General features: G+C 40.1%; 1 protein-coding gene across 1 annotated transcript in view; it reads left to right on the top strand.

Moving 5' to 3' along the window:
• FKBP15 (FKBP prolyl isomerase family member 15) overlaps positions 1 to 20,695 on the top strand; it is a 1,242,294-nt gene that overhangs the window by 294,500 nt on the left and 927,099 nt on the right. The window contains exons 7-8 of the mRNA XM_044057970.1: positions 16,952 to 17,101; positions 17,193 to 17,261. Coding sequence (XP_043913905.1) covers positions 16,952 to 17,101; positions 17,193 to 17,261 — 219 coding nt within the window. The remainder of the gene's footprint in view (positions 1 to 16,951; positions 17,102 to 17,192; positions 17,262 to 20,695) is intronic.

Below are 20,695 nucleotides of genomic sequence, written 5' to 3'. Positions count from 1 at the left end.
AGTACAGAGTGCAAAGGAGTTACTTGAAAAGTCAGAGCATGACAATACCGACGTAGTCTTAAATTTACTTAATCTCAGAAACATCGTGATGATATTCTTGGCTCACCTGTTCAGACTACTTTCCAGACAAACTATAACTGTGCTACCTGTTTCCTCAAGTTTGTTGCAGCCTAACTCTTAAGAGCATTAAAACTATCAAGGCTCAATTGTTGAAGCGTAATATCCAGAAATCTAGTTACTACAATTCGAGCAGATTACTTTGTTCATTGAAGGAAGGAGAGACTGTGCAAATTCAGACAACAAAAGTTTTTGATTGAATAGGACAGATTACAGGCATCTGTGCCGAGCCGTGATCCTATTTGGTAAGCGAGGGTGTGGAGTGTGCAGACATTTTCCTGTACCAGAATCATCGTTGCTATCACAACATTGTATGTGTGATGCATACTCTAAATCGAAGGAGTCCGACATTGTTTCCAGACCAGAATGTGTTCAAAAGTCTGATTCTGTTCCAGAAAGTAATTTGAACATTCCACATGTCAACCATTTTGCAAAGACTTTCCCAGTTGCTAAATCCGATTCCCAATTTTATGTCGCACAAAATGGACAAGTTTCTAAGCCTAGTGTGAAATGCACAGCAACATGGACTTGATTGTGTGTGTGTGTTTATATATTTATTTATATATATATATATATATATATATATATATATATATATATATATATATATATGTACTTAATCAAAAGACATGCATTATACAATACTGTCTGTGATTTCTGCATGCTAAATAATCTGAATGACAAATTGCTTGATCTATTTCTCAGAGGGAGGATGCAGATCCGAGTGTAACGTATGTGCTGTGTCTTTAAGAAGCATGCGAGGATGTGCATGTATAAATTCCAGACACGTGCAATTCCTAGTGCCATTTTGTAGACGCAACCAGCGTGTAACCATGTATGATCGCAGCAATTAGTTTGTATATAATTTACTTAGTCATAGTCAGTAGCGTCTACAGTAATATGTTTGTATGGAATAAAGCTACTTAAACAGAACCCACAAAGACTTGTTTATTTGTGTACCAACATGAAAGGGAAAACTCCTTTATCTTGAATTAAATTGATTGCATTTATTGATGATCTTCGTGTTTCACTGTTGCAGTCATCACATTTGTGTTATCTGCCTGCGGGTAGCCCTTAGCCACCAGAGAGTCTTGGATTCCTGCGTTGGATGCCGTCTCTTCTTCCATGACGTCCAAACAAAGGTTTGCAGTATTAAGCGAAGTCAAAAGCTAATGTTCACCAGAAAACAATTTAATGAAGCGCTTTTCGTCTGCACTGTGTGCAGACTTCTTCAGACATACAAAAAACCTTTTAAAAACTTCCTTTAAAAACATTTAAACTGGTGTCATGAACCAATCATAACACACAATTAAGATGATTAATTAGGGCTGCTACATTGATTGTTAGCATGCACCATGAAGTAACCTCAAAGTAAACTTATATGCAAAACCGTCCTTGAATAACTGAAACAGCGATTATCAAACACACTAAAGAAACTTCGTGACAAAAGCATAAACTTAAAAATTAACACGGTAAAAGTGAACAAACCAAAACTCATACTAAAAATTTTTTTAAACTTGTATAACAGATAAAACTAACATATGTATATAAACAAATTACAGCAGATGTATACATAGTTTATTAATGGTAAGCCAAGGAAATTACTAACCATAGTATCTTACCCTCACCTTTTCAAACTTTTCAATTTAAGAATACTACTTCTTCCATGACGTCAGGTCGTCAGGGGTATAAAACATGCAGCCGACGCCATTATGTCAGTCTTTCTTGCCGTGCGGTGCCCGAAGCAGAAGCAGTTTGCAAGTGCCGGTCGTCCTACTCCTGAAATTTTCATTTTTGAGTTTCAGAACTGAAGTCTTCAAAAAAGATGTACCCCATTGGGGATCTTTTTTTCTTGCTCCAACCGATGTCAGTAAAAATGAACAATTGTCTTACTTGTGTAAAGCAAATACCTAATAAAGATTTTCATTCATACTGCATCCCTTGCTTAGGCCCAGACCACGACATCCCTCGCTGTCGGTTTTGTGCCTTATTCAACCCCTGAACTATTTGTCGTCTGGCTATCTTTGCAGCAAATTATTTTGGAACTCTGTATCAGTACTCCAAAATGGCTTCTTTAAGCCATCAGACTACCGATCTTCCGAAAAAATGTAAAGATAAAGACAGAGACAGACCGCATAAGTCCAAAACTGCTAACGACACTTCCATTAAGCTAGTTGCCAGTCTGCCGATACTCAGTGAGGTGCTTTCGCAGCCCCTGATACCCGCTACCTTAGATTCACAGGCCTCTACTGAGACCCAATCGGAGTCCAGTATGCCACAAGATGCTTCTTCGACTTTGGAACCCGCGGATGTCTCTACCTTGGATGGGTTCGGAGCCGCTGTGCAGGCACCGGCTTCTGAGGTTGTATTCAGGCCTACGGACTTGAATTCTAAACCAACGCCGTCTTCTTCATCCAGGCCTAAAACTCGATCCACGCCTAGAAAACAGACGATTAAACCGCATGCTCAGGCCCACATGCCTAAAAAACAAATGCTTAGAATGGTCAAAGACCTTATTACATTAATTAGGGGAAGCCAGCCTTCCCTCTCTGAGACCTAGAACTGAATTTCCTTCTGATTCTTCTGATCAGGAATCTGATATTTCTGTTCCTTCTGATGACCAGGATTTTCCCTTATCTACCTATGAGGTTTCTGATGCAGAAGATTCCATTCCCTCTGCTTCCCCTCCAGAAGATTTTTCTTTTGATGAAACCTTGCACACTCTTAGGGAGCATTTCCGCTGGGAAAGCCAAGATTACTCTGACTCCAAAAAGAGGCTTAGGGAATTCTTACTCCTTCCTCAATGCAGGCCTTTAGCTATCCCTCCTGTTCTGGACATTATAGATGATGCTTTCTTGGAATCTAGCCTTTCCCCAGACACTTTATCTCCAGCTCCCAGAAAACCTGACCAGTATTAGAGTATTTGACTCTCACAAGTTCCTGTTCAAGAATCCTACTGTGGATCCAGAGACCATTTCCTGAGGAGCAAAAGGCATTAAGGCTACTGCTGCCAAAAATCCTACCCCTTCTGATAGAGATTCTAGAGCCCTGGACAGATGGGGTAAGAAGGTATACACTTCTGCTGCTTTGGTCATTAGGGCTTTAAATTGCCAGTTTCATATGTTAAAGTACCAGCAGCATATCATGGGACTTTTTAAACAGAAAATTATGTTGATTCCTGACTGTGCTGAACACAAAGAATTACAGGATTTAATAAATTCTGCAGAACAAGTTGGTTTGCAGTGTGGTTTTGAGTCTCTAGAAGCATCTTGCAGGGCTGCTGTCACTGGGTCTGTACTTAGAAGGCATGCTTGGCTTAAGGAGCAAAACTTGCCAGATCATGTTAAAGCTAAATTACAGGATGCTCCCTTAAACCAAGACCGCCTGTTTGGCAACAAAGCAGAAGTCCTCAAAAGGATGGAGGAAAAAGCTAAATCTATGCAAACTGTTAAAGATTTCCTACAAGTACAGCCTCCCAGATTTAGTAGGCATTGGCCTTGTAAGAATTGGACCTTTCCAGCCTCTTCCAGGCCTTCTCAGTCTAAACCCAGGAACAGCAGTCCACCCAGGTTACAGTCTCAGCCTGCGCACAGGCCTAAGCAGTGGGGGAGCTCCCACTTCCAAAGCAGGGAGTAGTAAGCCACCTTCCTACAGAAAAATGGCCCAATGCCTTACCCTTAACCCTTCCAAGACCTGCTCAACTGCCTGCTCCCTTAGGAGGAAAACTCGCCCTGCATGCAAAAAACTGGGGACTCATTACCCTAGACAAATGGGTTTTAAATGTAGTTTCCCAAGGATACAGATTCCACTTCATGCCCTACCAACCCCAAATGGTTGGCCAAACCTACCCCCAGATCAGTGGGCGGAGGCCCAACAGCAGGTTTTCTCTCTTCTAAGTATCAGGGCTATTCAACCTGTCCCAGCAGAACGAAGGGGACAAGGTTTTATTCAAGGCTTTTCCTGATACCCAGGAAAAGACGGTTCCTGGCGTCCTATCCTGGGCCTCTTTTTTTCTAAACACCTTTCTGGTAATCCCAAAATTCAAAACGCTAACACTTCAACAGCTGATTCCTACGCTAGGCAAAGATGCCTGGTTGGCAACCTTAGACTTAAAGGAAGCTTACCTGCACATTCCAATAAGGGAATCTTGCAGGAAATACCTATGCTTCAGGGCAGGCTCCATGCACTATAAGTTCTCTGCACTTCCCTTTGACCTATCTACTGCGCCCAGGGTATTCACAAAGTGTCTAGCTCCAGTCATTGCATTTTGCAGGCAGAGAAACATTCAAATATACCCATACTTGGAAGATTGTCTGATTCAGGCAGAAAGCCAGGACTTGCTATTAAAACATATGGCATTCATAAAGAAACATCTAACCTTACTGGGGTACACCATAAATGAAAAGAAATCTAACCTAGTACCCTGCCACCAGATAGTATTCCTAGGAGCAAGCTTGAACACAACTTCCCAGATTGCTTTCCTCACTCCAGAGAAACAAGTTTATTTGACAACCTACTTCAAACTTTTGGCAACAAAGCCCCGATTATCTGCAAGGAAAATTCTGCAAGCCCTGGGGTTCATGGCCTCTTGCATTCTACTAATTCCATATGCAAGACTGCATATGAGGAAACTACAATGGTATCTAAAAAGCCTATGGAGTCAACATTCTCAGGATCTGGAATCAATGATTCCTATCATTCCTTGTATAAAGAGACAGAGTTCCTTTGGTGGGCAGAGGCCTGCTTACCACAACAAGGGACTCCCTTTCACTCTACCCCCTGCCGTCCAAACCCTAACAGACGCATCAGACTATGCATGGGGGGGCTCACTTGGCAGGGCAGTGCATTCAGGGCAAATGGGACCAGAGACAGATGCACCTGCATATTAACCAGAAAGAAATGTTAGCTGTACAGAATTCCCCAACAGCCTTCAAAGACCACATCCTTCCAGGACAATTATTGGTAAAGACAGACAATGCCACAGTTATGTGGTACATAAAGAAGCAGGGGGGAAACCCACTTGTACCCTCTCTGCAGACTAGCCATGGCTCTGTGGAACACAGCCTTGAGCTACCAAGTGCACCTACAAGCTGAGTTCCTGCCAGGCAAGCTAAATTCACTGGCAGATGACCTAAGCAGAAATCTCATGGACCCACACAAATGGAAACTGGAACCAAAAATATTCAACCTCTTGAGGAACCAAATGGGTGACTCCAGATGTAGACCTGATTGTCTCCCCTCTGAACTACCAGTTGGACAAATTCTGCACAAGGACTTCCCACAGTCAAGCTTGGAACGTGGATGCCTTGTCCTTTACTTGAGAAAGCCTCTCGGTTTATGCCTTTCCCAGTCTGCCTCTCCTCTCGAAGGTTCTGCTAAAGATCAAACAGGACAAGCCAAGGACAGTACTGATTGCACCAGACTGGCCACGCCAGCACTGGTGCCCCCTCTTGTGCAGTATGACACTGCTGGAACCATGGCACCTTCCTCACACCCCTTCCCTGCTGTCCCAGCAGGCAGGCCAGATTCTGAACCCTCCGCTTCAAACCCTGAACCTTGCAGCCTGGCTAATTCCTTGAGCTGTCCAAAAGCATCCCTCGGTAAGCAGGTGCTAGATGTCATTATGGAGGCAAGGAGGCCTAGCACTAGAAAATCATATGCTGAAAAGTGGAAAAGATACTGTTCCTGGAGCCAGACTTGGGGGGGGCCACAACAGTGCCCAGCTTACCTCATATTCTTCAGTACTTAACAGACATGCTCCACAAGAGCCTATCTTTCTCGTCAATTAAAATTCATGCCTCTGCCATTTCATCACATTATAATACTGAGCCACCTCTCTTATCTGACCCCCTGCTAAAGTAATTCCTTAGAGGGGCTAAAAACTTAAGACCCCCCCCCTGGAGATCCCCTACTCCAGCCTGGGACCTTAACTTTGTATTGGAAAATCCCACTGTCCCTCCCTTTGAGCCAGCTGCAATGGCAGAGTTGAAATTCCTTTCTTGGAAGACATCCTTCCTTCTAGCCATCACTTCAGCAAGAGGAGTGTCTGAATTACAGGCCCTCATAGCAGTGGGAACCCTTCATGCAGACTGGGTTTCCCTCAGGACCAATCCTTCCTTTATGCCCAAGGTGGTATCTAGTGTGGCCCTAAATCAGTTCATTCATTTGGCTACCTTCTTCCCGAAGCCACAAAACAAAGAAGGAATACTGCACTCTTTGGACCTGCACAGATAACTTAGATTTTATTTGGACAGGACTAACCCTCTCAGAAAATCTGAACAGCTAGTAGTAGTTGGCTTTGCTGCAGGGGCAGAGAGGAAGGCCATTTCAAAGCAAACCATTTCTAAATGGATAGCCATTGCATTCATTTCTGCTACAAGCACCATGGAAAACCTACCCCACAGGGGATAAGATCAGATTCCATCAGGGCTGCATCTACCTCTGCAGCCTTTCTCAGAGGAGTCAATACCAGGGACATCCTAGAAGCTGCTACATGGAGCTCTGTAGATATTCACCAAGCACTACCACATGCCTATTTTTCTAAATCCAGAGCTGGTTTTGCCATTGCAGTCTTGCAGGGCTTGATAGCTGGTCCTAATGCTCTCTAACATTCTCCTCCCAAACTTAGCTTTGGGAATCAACCCAAATGTGATGACTGCAACAGTGAAACACGAAGAACATAGTACAGTTGTCTACACATACCATAAATGTAGATGTTTGAGTGTATTCGCTGTTGCAGTCCTGGTTACCCTCCCTCCAGCCCCCTGATTTCTCTTGGCTCTACCTTTCCTTCTTGTTTAGTGTATTTTAGTTTTCTGGTGTATTTGCTTTTTGTTGGAAGTGTACCAAAACATATAATTGCTTCCCGTTTTGGGGGCACATGACATCTGGGGCAAGAAAAACTGACATAATGGCATCGGCTGCATGTTTTATACCCCTGACGACCTGATGTCATGGAAGAAGAGACAGCATCCGACACAGGAATTCAAGACTCTGGTATTCAGGCTGGCTGAGGGCTACCTGCAGGCAGATAACCCAAATGTGATGACTGCAACAGTGAATACACTCGAACATCTACATTTATGTTAAGTGTACACAACTGTACTTTTCCTGTAAATCCTTGTTTAGTAATTCCAAACTTGCTTTTTCTCGGTTCTCAGTTTTTATCAGTATGATGAATAGTCATTTCATTTCCTTGGCAAGATGCAGATTTTTCTCTGTATCCAGTTAATCTTATTCTTTTTGCATAGTGTTCAAATTTCTGTTGGTGTGGAGTGCATAGGTATGGTTTTTTTCAGTTGTTTTCCAGTACAAAAACAGAATTAAGGATGGTTTTAGGCATTTGGAATGTTATCCCAACTAGGTATCAATATATTGCAGTCATAAGGACTTTGAAGGCAACGTCCTGGTAGAGTAGAGCCCATGTTGACTTTGGTCAAACAGATAACATGTTAAGTAAATGTAATAGAACTGTTTAAGAAATAATAAGACTTGTTTAGAGGGGCTAAAAAAGGTTGAAGTATTACAAAATAAGGGGAATCTCACAGAACAAGTGGAGGTGCATTTGCAGAGAGCTAAAGAGAAAATAAAGGAGTTACCTGGATAATATGCAGGAGTTTAGAACGATTGCTGTTAAGCAACTGATAACTGCAGAGCACAATTTTTTTGTCACGACCACTCTGGCAGCAGAAAGTAGAAGGGGTTGTTGCCAGACTTTGGGAGCATATAACAAGAAAAATAATCGGGGATCCTGTATAGAGGTATTAGAGATATTTCTGAAACTTTGTGAAAGTTTGTATAAAGCAGAGAAGTAGGTAAATAATGAGAAAAGCAGATGGAAGTATTTATGGAAGACTTAAATATGCCAAGGTTGGAGGTAGATGAGGCTCAACAGTAGGTAATAAAGGGGAAGATCAGATAAACATTGTGATGTATAACCAGTCTGCAGGAAAGTCTACAGGAATAGCTGGTATTCAGGTGGAAGTTTGGAAGCTGGAAGGGAAGAAATTGATGAAGATCTGTAACAATCCTTTTTACAGTGTTTTAAAGGATTGGAGTGGCCACCAACGTACAGGAAAAAAAAAAATCTGTGGAGGCTGTGATACCTAAAGACAGTAAAGACCTACTTGATCAAGCTTCATATAGGCCCATTTCAGTTTCAAGCCATAATTATAAAATATTTTGTCCATAATGGCTAAAAGAATGACAAAGGTGTTGCCAAAATTGACAGATATGGATCAATGTGGTTTTGTGGAGGGGAGACAAACATTTGGCAACATTAATACAGTAATGATCCAGATGTTGTGGGTGGGTCTTGATGCAGAAAAAGCATTCAATAGAGTAAATTGGGATTTCATGAGTAGCGCAGTGCTAGCACTTGCATTTCCTGATGTAGTAATATTTATTAGAAGTATATATGATGGATCAGAGGCAAAAATCAAAGTGGGAGGGTTCCTGTCAGATAAGTTTGTCTGAACAGAGGAACCTGGCAGAGGTCTCCTCTTTCCCCCTCTGTTTGCATTATATTTAGAACCATTGGCAAAGAAAATAAGGGACTCAAATTCAAGGATATAATTGTTATGTTGCTCAAGAAAAGTTGGTTTATTTGCAGATATTGCTTTGTACCTGATGAAACCAGGAGATGACATATTAGTGTTGTGGAATATTTTGAGACTGTAGTTTCTTTGGGATATAAAATGAATGAGGATAAAATGTATTTTTATTTATTTTATTTATCATTTGTTGACCAGGAAAGTCAGACTAGGACAGAGCTTATTTTCAGTGAAGGGCTGGAGAGAAATGCTCCATACGCATGTCTTTAGAATGTGGGAGGAAACCAGAGTACCCAGAGGAAATCCACACGAACGCAGGGAGAACATACAAGCTCCACACAGAAGGCACCCCTGACAAGAATCGAACCGGAGAACCTCTTGCTGTGAAACAGCTGTAAAACAAAGGCTATAAGCTATAAACTGTGTACCCATACAGGAATTGGTTTAGCAATACCCATATTCGTGGGGACATGATAAAATGAAGTATTTATTTAGGAGTATGGGTTAAAAAGGATTCAGTCAGCTAAGGATATGTAGGAAGAAACTAAACAAAAAATAATACAAAAAATGAGAAAATGGAAGCTGTTGTCTGTGGTTATGGATAGCAAGATACAAGCAGTAAAAATGTTTTCTGTTCCTTTATATACAGCAGCCAGAAAAGTTCTGGATAGTAATCGAGGATTTTATTTGTAGGAGAAGAGGGCAGGAGTTGAGGGGGATACATTGATCCCCCCAATGGAACAAGGAGCTTAAGGTTACCTGATTTGAAGGGATATTTTAGAGTTACATGTTTAAGGGTCTTATACATAACACAAGTGGAAATCTACAGTTTGGAGTGTAAAGTGGGCAATTCAAGAAATAAGGAAAGAATAGGATTTTGCATGCAGATCCTTAAGGAGAATAACCGTCGTACAGAATGTTATATTCATGAAGTAGCAGAAAGTATGTCAATAACTTGACAAGATGGGAATGGAGAAAGGAGGTTTGGCAGATAGGGATAATTATAAGTAGGGGTACAAATAACTTTAAGTAGGGGTACAAAGACAAGAGGTGGCTGGAATTTAATGGAGGAAAATGGTAAAGGAATCAAGGTACTTGGGAGCAAATAAAGAGAGAAGGTAATGGAATGGGAAGAGGCCAAGAAGACATTTGAAACATTGGTAGAGATTGCTTTTCCTATCAGGGTTGATATCTGAGTAGAGATAAATAGAAAGGGATAAAGAATCCTAAGTGAAAGTCCTGCACTTGTTAAGTTTTTAGTTGTAACTAAAACTGAAGCTGCTGTTATAAGGATAGTTAATAGGATCTGTTAAATATTGCACAGTAACTATAGGAATCAAACAGAGGAGGTCATAAAAGATTTGGAAGAGAGATTAGATATGTGATTCTCAAAGAATCAGTAGCATGACATATGTATGGCTTCAAAATATACAATAAAATTTAGAAGATTTAGGATTTTTGCCTGGATGTATTAGCATAGATTTTTTTATACCCCAAGCGAACTCCAGAGAATTTTTCCTCAGGTTATGAAAAACATTGGAGGTATGATGGGGAAGAAAGAGGTAACTGGAAACTGTTTTGTAAGTGTAATGAGTTGGCAGATGAAAAATTCCCTGCAGTCTGTCAGGAATACTGGTTGAGCAAGTGAGTATAACTAAGGCAAAGATTTTTTTCATGCTGGAATATAGGATCTGAATTGCCTAGACATATTAAGACCTTGTTAAGTTTCATTCAGGTGGCTGCCAAAAAAGAGATTACTAGAAAACTGAAATAGAAATCTAAACCAACCAACTATACTTGTAGTGAATATTGTAACCGAGGTAAAAGGAAGTCAGATCTTTAGTAACAGGTAGGAGTGAATTATGTAGAAAAATTGGAAATTGTGGGAACATTACCTGCAGAAAAATGTTTGAGGAAGAATGTGGTTTAAGAGAAGGCGGAAATGAATAATTTTATGTAATGTTGCCTAAATGATATGACATATGACAGTAGATTTGAAGTATAATGTGTGTAAAATGTAACTTGTTAATATGGTTTGATTACTTTTACATAAATGTGCTTGCCTGTGTCACAAATGTTAACTGAATAAAGGTGTTAAAAAAAAAAAAAAAAAAAGCGAGTACTATTGGTTGTTTTGTGTTAGCGGCACCCAGTCCTGTTCAAATAACTTTACTATTTCCGCAAGAGTTTTATTCCAAACTTTTGGTCGCATCTGCCTACTGTCAAGTGCTTGCTGACTTGCACCAATATTCATGTATTTTTATGCAGAGTTCGATTACTGGGTACTTTCATGGGATTGTCTTGTAAATAAGACCTTGAGATGGCCTGATTTTAAAAAGGCAGAGCAGTATTCCATGCAGGCTGTCCTTGAATTGCAGGAAGCTTCATTTCCTTGGGAAATGTGATGACCATCGAAGTATTTTGTGTCCTAAATAAGTGCTTTATGTAGTCTGCTTGTGTGTTTGTAATGCATGTGAATTCAGGACGTAACATTTGTGATTTTCTGCTGAATGTGTTACATAGCATTTGACAGTGCAGAGGATGTGGCATTATACTGTTCTATACTTGTATTTCTACAGGATACAACTTCTGCTGTTGACTTACTAAAAGCAGCACATGGCTGTGTTACTTTTATTGCTGCAGTTCGTTGGCAACCAGTGGCAGTCTTGAGCTTTCTCTCTAAAGTGAGAGCTTCTGTATAGACATGCTTAGGAAATGTCAACAAATAACAGAAAACAGTGTTCTACACATTAATCTGACTTCTTTACAGAGACTTGATATTGTTGTTGCATTTCCTTTTATGTAGGACATGGTATGTTTCCGATGTGACTGTGTAGTAGTTGCCTAACTTTGGTTCTTCTATTTGTTTACCTTGTATTAAAATGTTCCATGTTTAGAAACTATAACAGAAAGCTGTTTTATATATTAGATATGTTATAAATGGACACACACACCAGTTCTATTAGGAGTAGTTTAGCGAAGCAGTATAAAAATTCAGGGGGAAATATTTTTTAGGCAGATTTAGTTGAATACTGTAGTCTTGTACACACACGCACCCTATTAGGAGTAGTTCAGCGAATCATTCTAAAAATTCAGGAGGAAATGTTTAGAAAGATTGTTAGTTGAATACTGTAGTCTTGCGCGCGCACACACACACACACACACACACACACACACACACACACACACACACACACACACACACACGCAACTACATTCAGGTTTGGATGTACTGTACATTAGATTGATCAGGAAGCAGTTCAGCCCATCTGAGAAGCTGTTGTCTCTATTAATTGAATGGTTCCCTTATATTCATGTATGCTAGTCAGTCAATATAATTGAGACAATACGAATCTGGTACATGTGCTCCCTTATCCTGTCGGTCTTCCCAACATAGTAGGCAGCACACATTGTACAGTGTGCTAGATAGACCATGTGTTCTGTCAGACAATCAGCAGTAACAGAAAATCTAAACTCTCGTCTCGTAACGGGGTGTACAAACATAACACTGTCATAGATGTAATCACAAAAATTACATCTTCCGCAGCGACTAGTATGACCCTGTAGACCACTAGCACCAACATCACTTATAGTTCTCGGGTAGCATAAAAGTTTCCTTAAACTATTCTTGTTCTTGTATAGGAAAGTAGGATGTTCACTTACCAGGTCGTTAATATTTTAATCAACTGTCAGCACACCCAAATTCTTAACAATAATCTCCTTAATCTCATTCGTATCTTGTGTATAGAACATGGGTACTCTTATTTCTGAGCGAGTTGATTTAATACATAGGTTCATACCCAACCCACCTGATGAAAAGTAAGGACATGCATTGCTACTCCTCATAGCCTCAACTCCTTCAAAACACTCACACACTTCATCCACCTTATATGACCTAGCCAACAACCTATCTTGCAAACTCAACAGCTCTTTCTGAAAGCCCCCATCGGTGGGATCGAGCCTGGAAACTCTCATAACTTGGCCCTTTATCACATTCTTAAACATATCTAGGATACATGCTTGTTCTATGCAAAAGTGTTCTGTCAGACAATCAGCAGTAAAAGAAAATCTAAACTCAGTGAACCTCAACAATGAGCGATGTATACAGTCAATACCATCCTCATTGGGAATCACGGTAAACAAAGATTGCACATCCAGAGTTAAAATTATATATTGGGAGTCGCCAGATAACATTGTTTCTTCATATAACTCAATAAGAAACTGTTTCGTGTCTCTTAGTACACGTGGGATCTTATCTAACACCGTTCTCAAAAATTTCTCTAAATACAAGGACATTGGTTCAGTGACTCAACCTCTCCCTGCCACTATAGGTCTCATTGGTGGATGGTGGGGGTCCTTGTGGACCTTTGGAAGTCCTTCTATAACTGGTATGAGTGGATGGTCTACTTTCAAAAATTTATATAACTCATAATTAATTGCACTACGTCTCAGAAGATCATCTAACATCTGATATAACTTCAAAACAAGGACTTCTACTTCCCTCATAGAGAGAACACCATAAAACTTTTAGTCACTTAGAATAGACACCATACTGTTGTCATAGTCTATCCTATCCATTAACACTACAGAACCGCCTTTGTCAGCCGGTCTAATCCTAATGGTATCATCGTCCCTAAGTTAATTCAAAGCAGTCCTGTGTCGAACAGATAAATTTCCCCTTCTCCATGTGTCTTTTACTAGATTCCATCCTATGTAGATCATCTTCAACTAATTTAGTAAAAGCATCCAATAGGGGTGAAGATTCGGATTATATACACTAGGTCTACAAAAATCTATGTCCCTCCAAGGGGGCACCATTGTTAAACTCTCCTGCTAAACAGTTTCACATCCATAACAATTTCTGTGACCTCACTCCTGGTAGAGGGTGTAAAGGAAAGTCCTTTATCCAAAACTTCAGTTCATTCTTACTCAAAATCCTATGAGAAATATTCTAGACTAATGTGGGTTCCCACATTCCCATATCTTCTTCAAAGTGGGGCCTGTGTGCTCCTCCCCTGAAACCTTGCACTTCTGCCTCCCCCTGCTCTTAGACCTGGTCCTCCCTCCCCTCCATTGATCGTTGATGGGGAAAGGGCATGGTCTCTTAGAATTGGTAGCTACGGGCTTAGAGCTAACATTAATTTTACTTCGAACCACAGGTCCAGAGTCTACATTCACTGTGGAAGAATCAAGCTTGTCATCATTAGTAGTCTGACTCTCTAAAGTACAATTAAAATCTCCCTGTATGCAGTCATGTCCATTCAGTGCAACATTAGTAACATTCATTAAAACATTCACATTAGCTATATGTACAGCATTAACCCCATTATGCTGAGTGTTACAAACATTCTCATCATTGAGAACATCATTAAACACATTGCGGGCATTTTCCAAGATGCTCACTGCCCCACCCTCGTCATTGAATACATTAGAGGTCATAGTCTCAATATTGCTGGGCAACAGAGTTCTGTTGGTGGGGATATAACCCCTACCCTGTCCATTCATTCTGTTCGGCTCATTCCTCAGCCAAGTAATCACATGTCCATTCCTAAAGTCGACAGTGTCTCTGTGTATTTTGTTCTTCTTTTGTTCAAGCAATCTCTTTTCATACACGAACACATTGTCAAGAGCCCTTTCCATAGCGCTGTCAACAGGTGGAACAGAGTATTTCAAATATAAGGCACGCTGCTGACTTTCAATGTCATCCTGTATCCGCTTCTCCTCAGGATATAAGAACTCATTCAACAAACCCATATATCGTAGACTCTCCTCCATATTGAGCTGCTGCCATTTATACAGCAGCTCTGGGTACATTGTGCCTTTCATCGGCATCTTCAGAATCCTCATGCCTCTCGGTACTATTTTCCTCGCTATGCACACCTCGAGGTGCTGCCGTTGAGTCTGCAGCCTCTTTAATTTAAGAAAATCCCTTTCAGTACCTGTCACAGCTTCACCTAGTCCCACGGTGTTATCCATACTGGCTGAACTTCTCGCGCATTCCTCCATGACATCAAGCAGCAAGAGGGGATTCACTTCCCCTGATATGTAATCAAGAAAACGTTGAGAATTACTAGGTTGTTGTGCCCACCCTTCCAAGGTGTATGGCAGCTCAGTTACTATGACTAGATTCAGCCATGTATCCCTGGTTACACACCATGATAGATAACGAAATAAAATGCAAAACAATGAGACCAGGGAATAAATACTCCTTACTAAAAAAAAGTGACAAAATCTATAAATGTAAAAATGATAGTAAAGGAGCAAACCAAGGCTGAAGACTCACAAGAACATATAAAGTTTGTGCATACAAACATCCAGGACAGGAACAGTCAAACGAACGGTAGAATTATATCCTGTTCACGAATAAATTTGGATATAATTCTACCGTTGGTTGGACTTTTCCTGTCCTGGATGTTTGTATGCACAAACTTTGTATGTTCTTGAGTCTTCAGTCTTGGTTTGCTCCTTTACTATCATTTTTACAGTATAATAATTTAATATGCAGCTTACAGCTGGAAACTACAAATAAAATGTGCCCAGTGTCCCGGGTTGTAATCTACCTAGTGTAGAATGTAGTGGGTGGTATATTGTGAAGTTTGTGTCGCCTTTGCTTGTTGATCAGTATTGAAACATTAACTGTAGTTGTACGCTGTCCTTGGCATTTGTTTGAGCAGTTGGGGGAATCTTTTCCATGGACAGACTAGCTAAATGAGCAAGTGTCTGGCATGCAACTCATGCATAACGTCTTCATTCCCTTTTGTAGAAATTGCTTTTTAATGGGCATGATCAGTAAATAATAAGCCTGAGTAAGTGTCTGCAATAGTTGGGCAGTATCGCTGAAATACATAAGTATAGGCGTTTGAAATTTGTTAATGTGCTTTCAGTGTTGCGAAGTTGTGATTTTTAATATATTTGCTAAGGTTGTTTGAAAAAATTAAGTAAACTTGCAGCTCGTGTTGGTACTGATGTCCAGAATATTTTAACAAATAAACACAAAATTATTTCTGGGTAGTTGTATGCATTGTAGGATACCCCACCTCCAAAAAAATACTACAAGCTAGTGGCCATGATGTTGTTTTGACACTTCTTTCCAGAACATAGTGTCATACATTGTTTTTTGAAGGAAAAAAATTGTGTAGCTGAGAAGCCAGTGTAAATGTGCTTACTTAAAAATATGTATGTCTAAGGGTTTTATATTGTGCATGCTTATGACTAGGGATTTGTTGCTGTCCATGCTTATGGCTAGGGATTTGTTGCTGTCCATGCTTGTTTGCCTAGCCCAGTAGGATTGTCTTGTTGTAGGAACGTAGGCGTATGTGGGATTAGTTATAAAGTTTGTGTTATTTAGTAATGTGTTCTTGTGGGACCTGTAACAGAAGCCAGGGAACCATTGTTTTATTCCACATGACATAACAATTTCAGGCCTGTGTATATGCTGCTTTTTTTTTTTTTTTTTTTAAAAAGTGAGAAGCTGTTCAGTTTTGCATAGAGTTGTGTTTAGATGTTGGCAACAAGTGTAATATAGTGCTAGGTTTGTTTCTCTCTGCCTTCACTTATGAACTCTGTGAATGAACAAAGCACCTGAACCATATGATTCATGTTAGCTGTCCCTGGAAAAAGGCTTTTCTGTTCAATTAGCTTGCCTGCTTAATAAATTGATAAACTCACAGAATATATTGCTTTCCTTTTCTGTTGTACATTAATACAAAAAAAAAAGAAGATGGTAATAATAATGATAGCAAAAAGCAATTGTTCCTGCCTTGGCTTCTTACCGTACTAGGGAGCGGCTTCACTTACCGTACTAGGGAGCGGCTTCACTTACCGTACTAGGGAGCGGCTTCACTTACCGTACTAGGGAGCGGCTTCACTTACCGTACTAGGGAGCGGCTTCACTTACCGTACTAGGGAGCAGCTTAACTTGCCGCACTAGGGAGCGGCTTCACTTGCTGCACAAGCTTAATGAAGTAAACTTTCCTGACTGAAGTGGAGCACTGACAAAACCATCTGAAATATTTGCAAGATGATGTAATGGCCCACATACTAAATGCTCACTGTGTTATCTTACAAAGTTGTATGGAAGGAAAGTTCAAAATAGACGTTTTTTTTCCACAGAAACCATAATAGCCATGTAACTTTAAATTTGCCAGAAAGGGAAAATCGCTGTTTAATGTTTCCACTTTAATTCTTTCATTTTGTTGTTATTGTGTGTATTCCTCCTAACATGTATGTTATTTTTTGAATGCCAAGTACCTTGTGCTTAACAGCTAACATTTTTCTTACAGGTTTGTCTTGCAAAGTGTAATACGGCACCATTAGTGGATTCTGTATTAATCCAGGAGCTCATCCCAGGAGAGGGACAGGTGGTAGAAAATGGAGACTCATTGGAGGTAGCGTACACTGGTTGGCTTTATCAAAGTAACTCATTTGGACAGGTAAGAAAAAAATGAAGGTTTCAACCACAGGGGAGCTAGGAGTGGAACTACTGTTGCCTTTTAAGAATCTTTGGTATTCTTTTACCTACAGATGTTTGACTCAAATGTGAACAAGGACAAACTTCTGCGGCTGAAACTAGGATCCAACAAACTTATTAAGGTAATCACCAGAACTGTTGTAGAGGCTTGGTGTTGATACTGGGAGAGAGACTGTTTACTGTGACATCAGTGTTTTCTTAATTGTGTTTCCCTCTGGATCATTCATTGTTTTATTAATGTTGCCAAATGTTTGCCTCCCTTACACAAAACCATATTGATCCTTATCTGTCAATCTTGTTAACACCTTTGCTGTTCTTTTAGCTAATATAGACATAAACACTTGAAGAATTATTTAAAATGGATGCTTGATTAAAATGTCACTGACAGTCTTATCTTACTGAAGCTGTCAAAATACAGCTCTGTTAGTGCCCAGTAATTAAATGCAGATGTTTAAAGTGCCTTGTAGAAAACAGTCTGGATAGTGGATATAAACTTTACAGACTGTTAACCTTCTCTGCAGTATATTGTGCAGAAACTAATAAAGCAACTCTCTATATAACAGACGAAATGTACAATACTGTCAGTTTGCAACTTTGTCTTAAAGTTTCTTTTCAATACAACATGAATGTTCTCCATGAAACCGCTCTAACAGATCTGTCTAGAAATCTGATTACATCTCACATATATACATTCTTATAAAAGCAATCTTTTGGGAACTCTGAGTCATTATTTTGTTATTTAGGGAGGCTTTTTTGTTCTGTGTGAAAACTGTTTATCGATGATGTCATGCAGACTGCTGATTAAACTTTCTAGGGAATCTTTCCTGTTTGGGAATGTGTCTGTGTCAAAGCAGTCTTCTGATGATGCCATGTAGTCTGTTAATTTGTGTTTTTGTTTCAAGGTCAATTACATGATAGTTCAGTAAGTTGTTCTTGCCTCCAACTCTGCTCCTTTATTGCACCTGGGTTCTTATATGTAAACCTTGAAGCTTGCATTAAATACTGATCATTCAACTTTTCTCAAGCTGTTCCAGACTTCGTTACATTGCATGAATGCCGCTTTATTTGATCTTTTTTTACCTTGCTTTTCAGCTAAGAACAGTTTAACCCTTTAGTATACGCATGCTAGCAAACAGAAGTACTTGCATCTGACTATATTATTCCTACATATATTATAGCAATAGAAGTGTGTATGCATCTAACTAGCAAACAGGTACATATCTAAATACTATATATATCTAACCATTCCCTCTGTTTTATTTAAAGCACTGATTACATGAAACATGTTAGGAAACAAAACCTTTAGTTTTCTTTTGATGCAGCAAGTTATCACAATTTTGTATTATCAACACAGTGTTAACAACCTTTACTGTTAGAAGAGGATGAACTATTTAATTTAACAACTTTTTCTGTTGAAGACCATTCAGTAAAACTGTTTTACCAGTCACAAGCAGTATTTTGCAATTGCTGAATATGTCTCTACGGTGATTTTACATTGACAGTGCTTGTGGATATTACTGCAAAGGCATGCAGCCTTGTTTTTTGAAATAAACACGTGTAATAGATGTCAAGCTTTGGCTTGTTACTATACATACAAATGAATTGAGCAATTTTTGTGAACAGTTTAAAACTTGATTGCAAAACTGTATACACTGAAGAATACTGTTTACATATTAAACCATTTACTGTACAGCATAAGATTGCTTGTACAAAATGCTATTTGTATTTGCACATACATCGCTGTAATGTACACTTATTCCAGTTTACAAGCTTCGTATTAAACTGAAGCCTGCTAATTAAACATTACTGAAACATTAAAATGTATTTCTGGTATGGATGATGTTTTTCGTGTTTCACTGTTCCAGTCATCACATTTGGGTTATCGGCTTGCAGTAGCCTTCAGTTGGCCTGATTTATTAAAGTCTTGGGTCCTGCGTCGGTTACGGTCTCATTTTTTGTGGTCAGGTAGTCAGGGGTATAAAGCATGCAGCCAACACCATTACATCAGTCGTTCTTGCTGTGCGGTGCCCGACGCAGAAGCAATTCGCAAGTGCCAGTCGGCCGACTCCTGAAATTTTCTTTCTAGAGTTTCAGAACCAAAGTCTTCAACTAAAGCTAGGTACCCCATTGGGGAAACTTTTTCTTGCTCTAAACCGATGTCAGTAAAAGTCAATAATTGTATTTCTTCTGGAAAGCAAATATCTCATAAAGATTTTCATTCGTACTGTATTCCTTGCCTAGGCCCTGACCACGACGTACCTTGCTGTCTGTTTTGTGCCTTATTTAAACCACAAACTATTCATCATCTGTATATTTTTGCTTCTAAATATTTTGGTAGGTTCAATTATCCAGATATGTCTTCGGTAAGCCACCTGATTACCGACATTCTGAAAAAAAAATGCAAAGATAAAGACAGATACAGGCTGCCTAGGTCCAAAGCTGTCGACGATGCTTCTCCTAAGCTAGTCGCCAGTTCACTGGTACTCAGTGAGGTGCTTTTGCATCCCCTGATACCCGCTACTTCAGATTCGCAGGCCTGTACAGAGACCCATTCAGAGTTCGGTATGCCGCGAGATGCTTCAACTGTGGAACCTGCCGATGTCTCTACCTTGGATGGGTCCGGAGCCGCTGTGCAGGCACTGGCTTCTGAAGGTATATTCAGGCCTACTAACTTGCATATTAAACCAATGCTTTCATCTTCTTCAAGGCCTGAAACTCGAACCATGCCTAGGAAACCGACGCCCAGACCGCATGGTCAGGCCTCTATTCCTAAAAAAACAAATGATAAGAATGGCTGAAGACCTTATTACTTTAATCAGGGGCAACTAACCTTCCCCCTCTAAGAGACCTGGGACTGAATTTGCTTATGATACTTCTGACCAGGATTCTGAAATTTCTGTCTCCTCTGATGGCCAGGATTTACCCTTATCCACCTATGAGGATTCTGATGCAGAGGACTCTATTCCCTCTGCTTCTCCCCCAGAGGATTTTTCTTTTGGTGAAACCTTGCATACTCTTAGTGAGCATTTTCACTGGGAAAGCCAGGATTACTCTTATTCTAAAAAGAGGCTTAGAGATTTCTTACTCCTGCCCCAGCACAGGCCTTTAGCTATCCCTCCTGTACTGGACATTGTTGACAATGCCTTTTCGGAATCTAGCTTGGCCTCTGACTCTTTACCTCCTGCTCCCAGAAAACTTGATGGATATTACAGGGTTCCCGATTCTCACAAGTTCCTTTTTAAAAATCCTACTGCGGATCCTGAGACCATTTCACAGGGACCCAAGGGCATTAAGGCTACTACTGCCAAAAATCCTACCCCCTCTGATAGAGATTCCAGGGCCCTGGATAGATGGGGTAAGAAGGTATACACCTCTGCAACCTTGGCCATCAAGGCCTTAAATTGCCAGTTTCATATGTTAAGGTATCAGCAGCATATTATTGGATTGCTTAAACAGAAAATTATGTTGATTCCTGATTGTGCTGAAAGTAAGGATTTACAGGATTTAATGCATTCTGCTGAACAGGTTGGAAAACATACTTTGCAATGTGGTGTTG

Source organism: Protopterus annectens, chromosome 16.part0 (assembly GCF_019279795.1).
Source record: "Protopterus annectens isolate FY-2018-M chromosome 16.part0, PAN1.0, whole genome shotgun sequence".
Taxonomy (NCBI): Eukaryota; Metazoa; Chordata; order Ceratodontiformes; family Protopteridae; genus Protopterus; species Protopterus annectens.
Note: the sequence above shows the minus strand (reverse complement) of the source record. Positions and strands in the feature narration are given on the sequence as shown.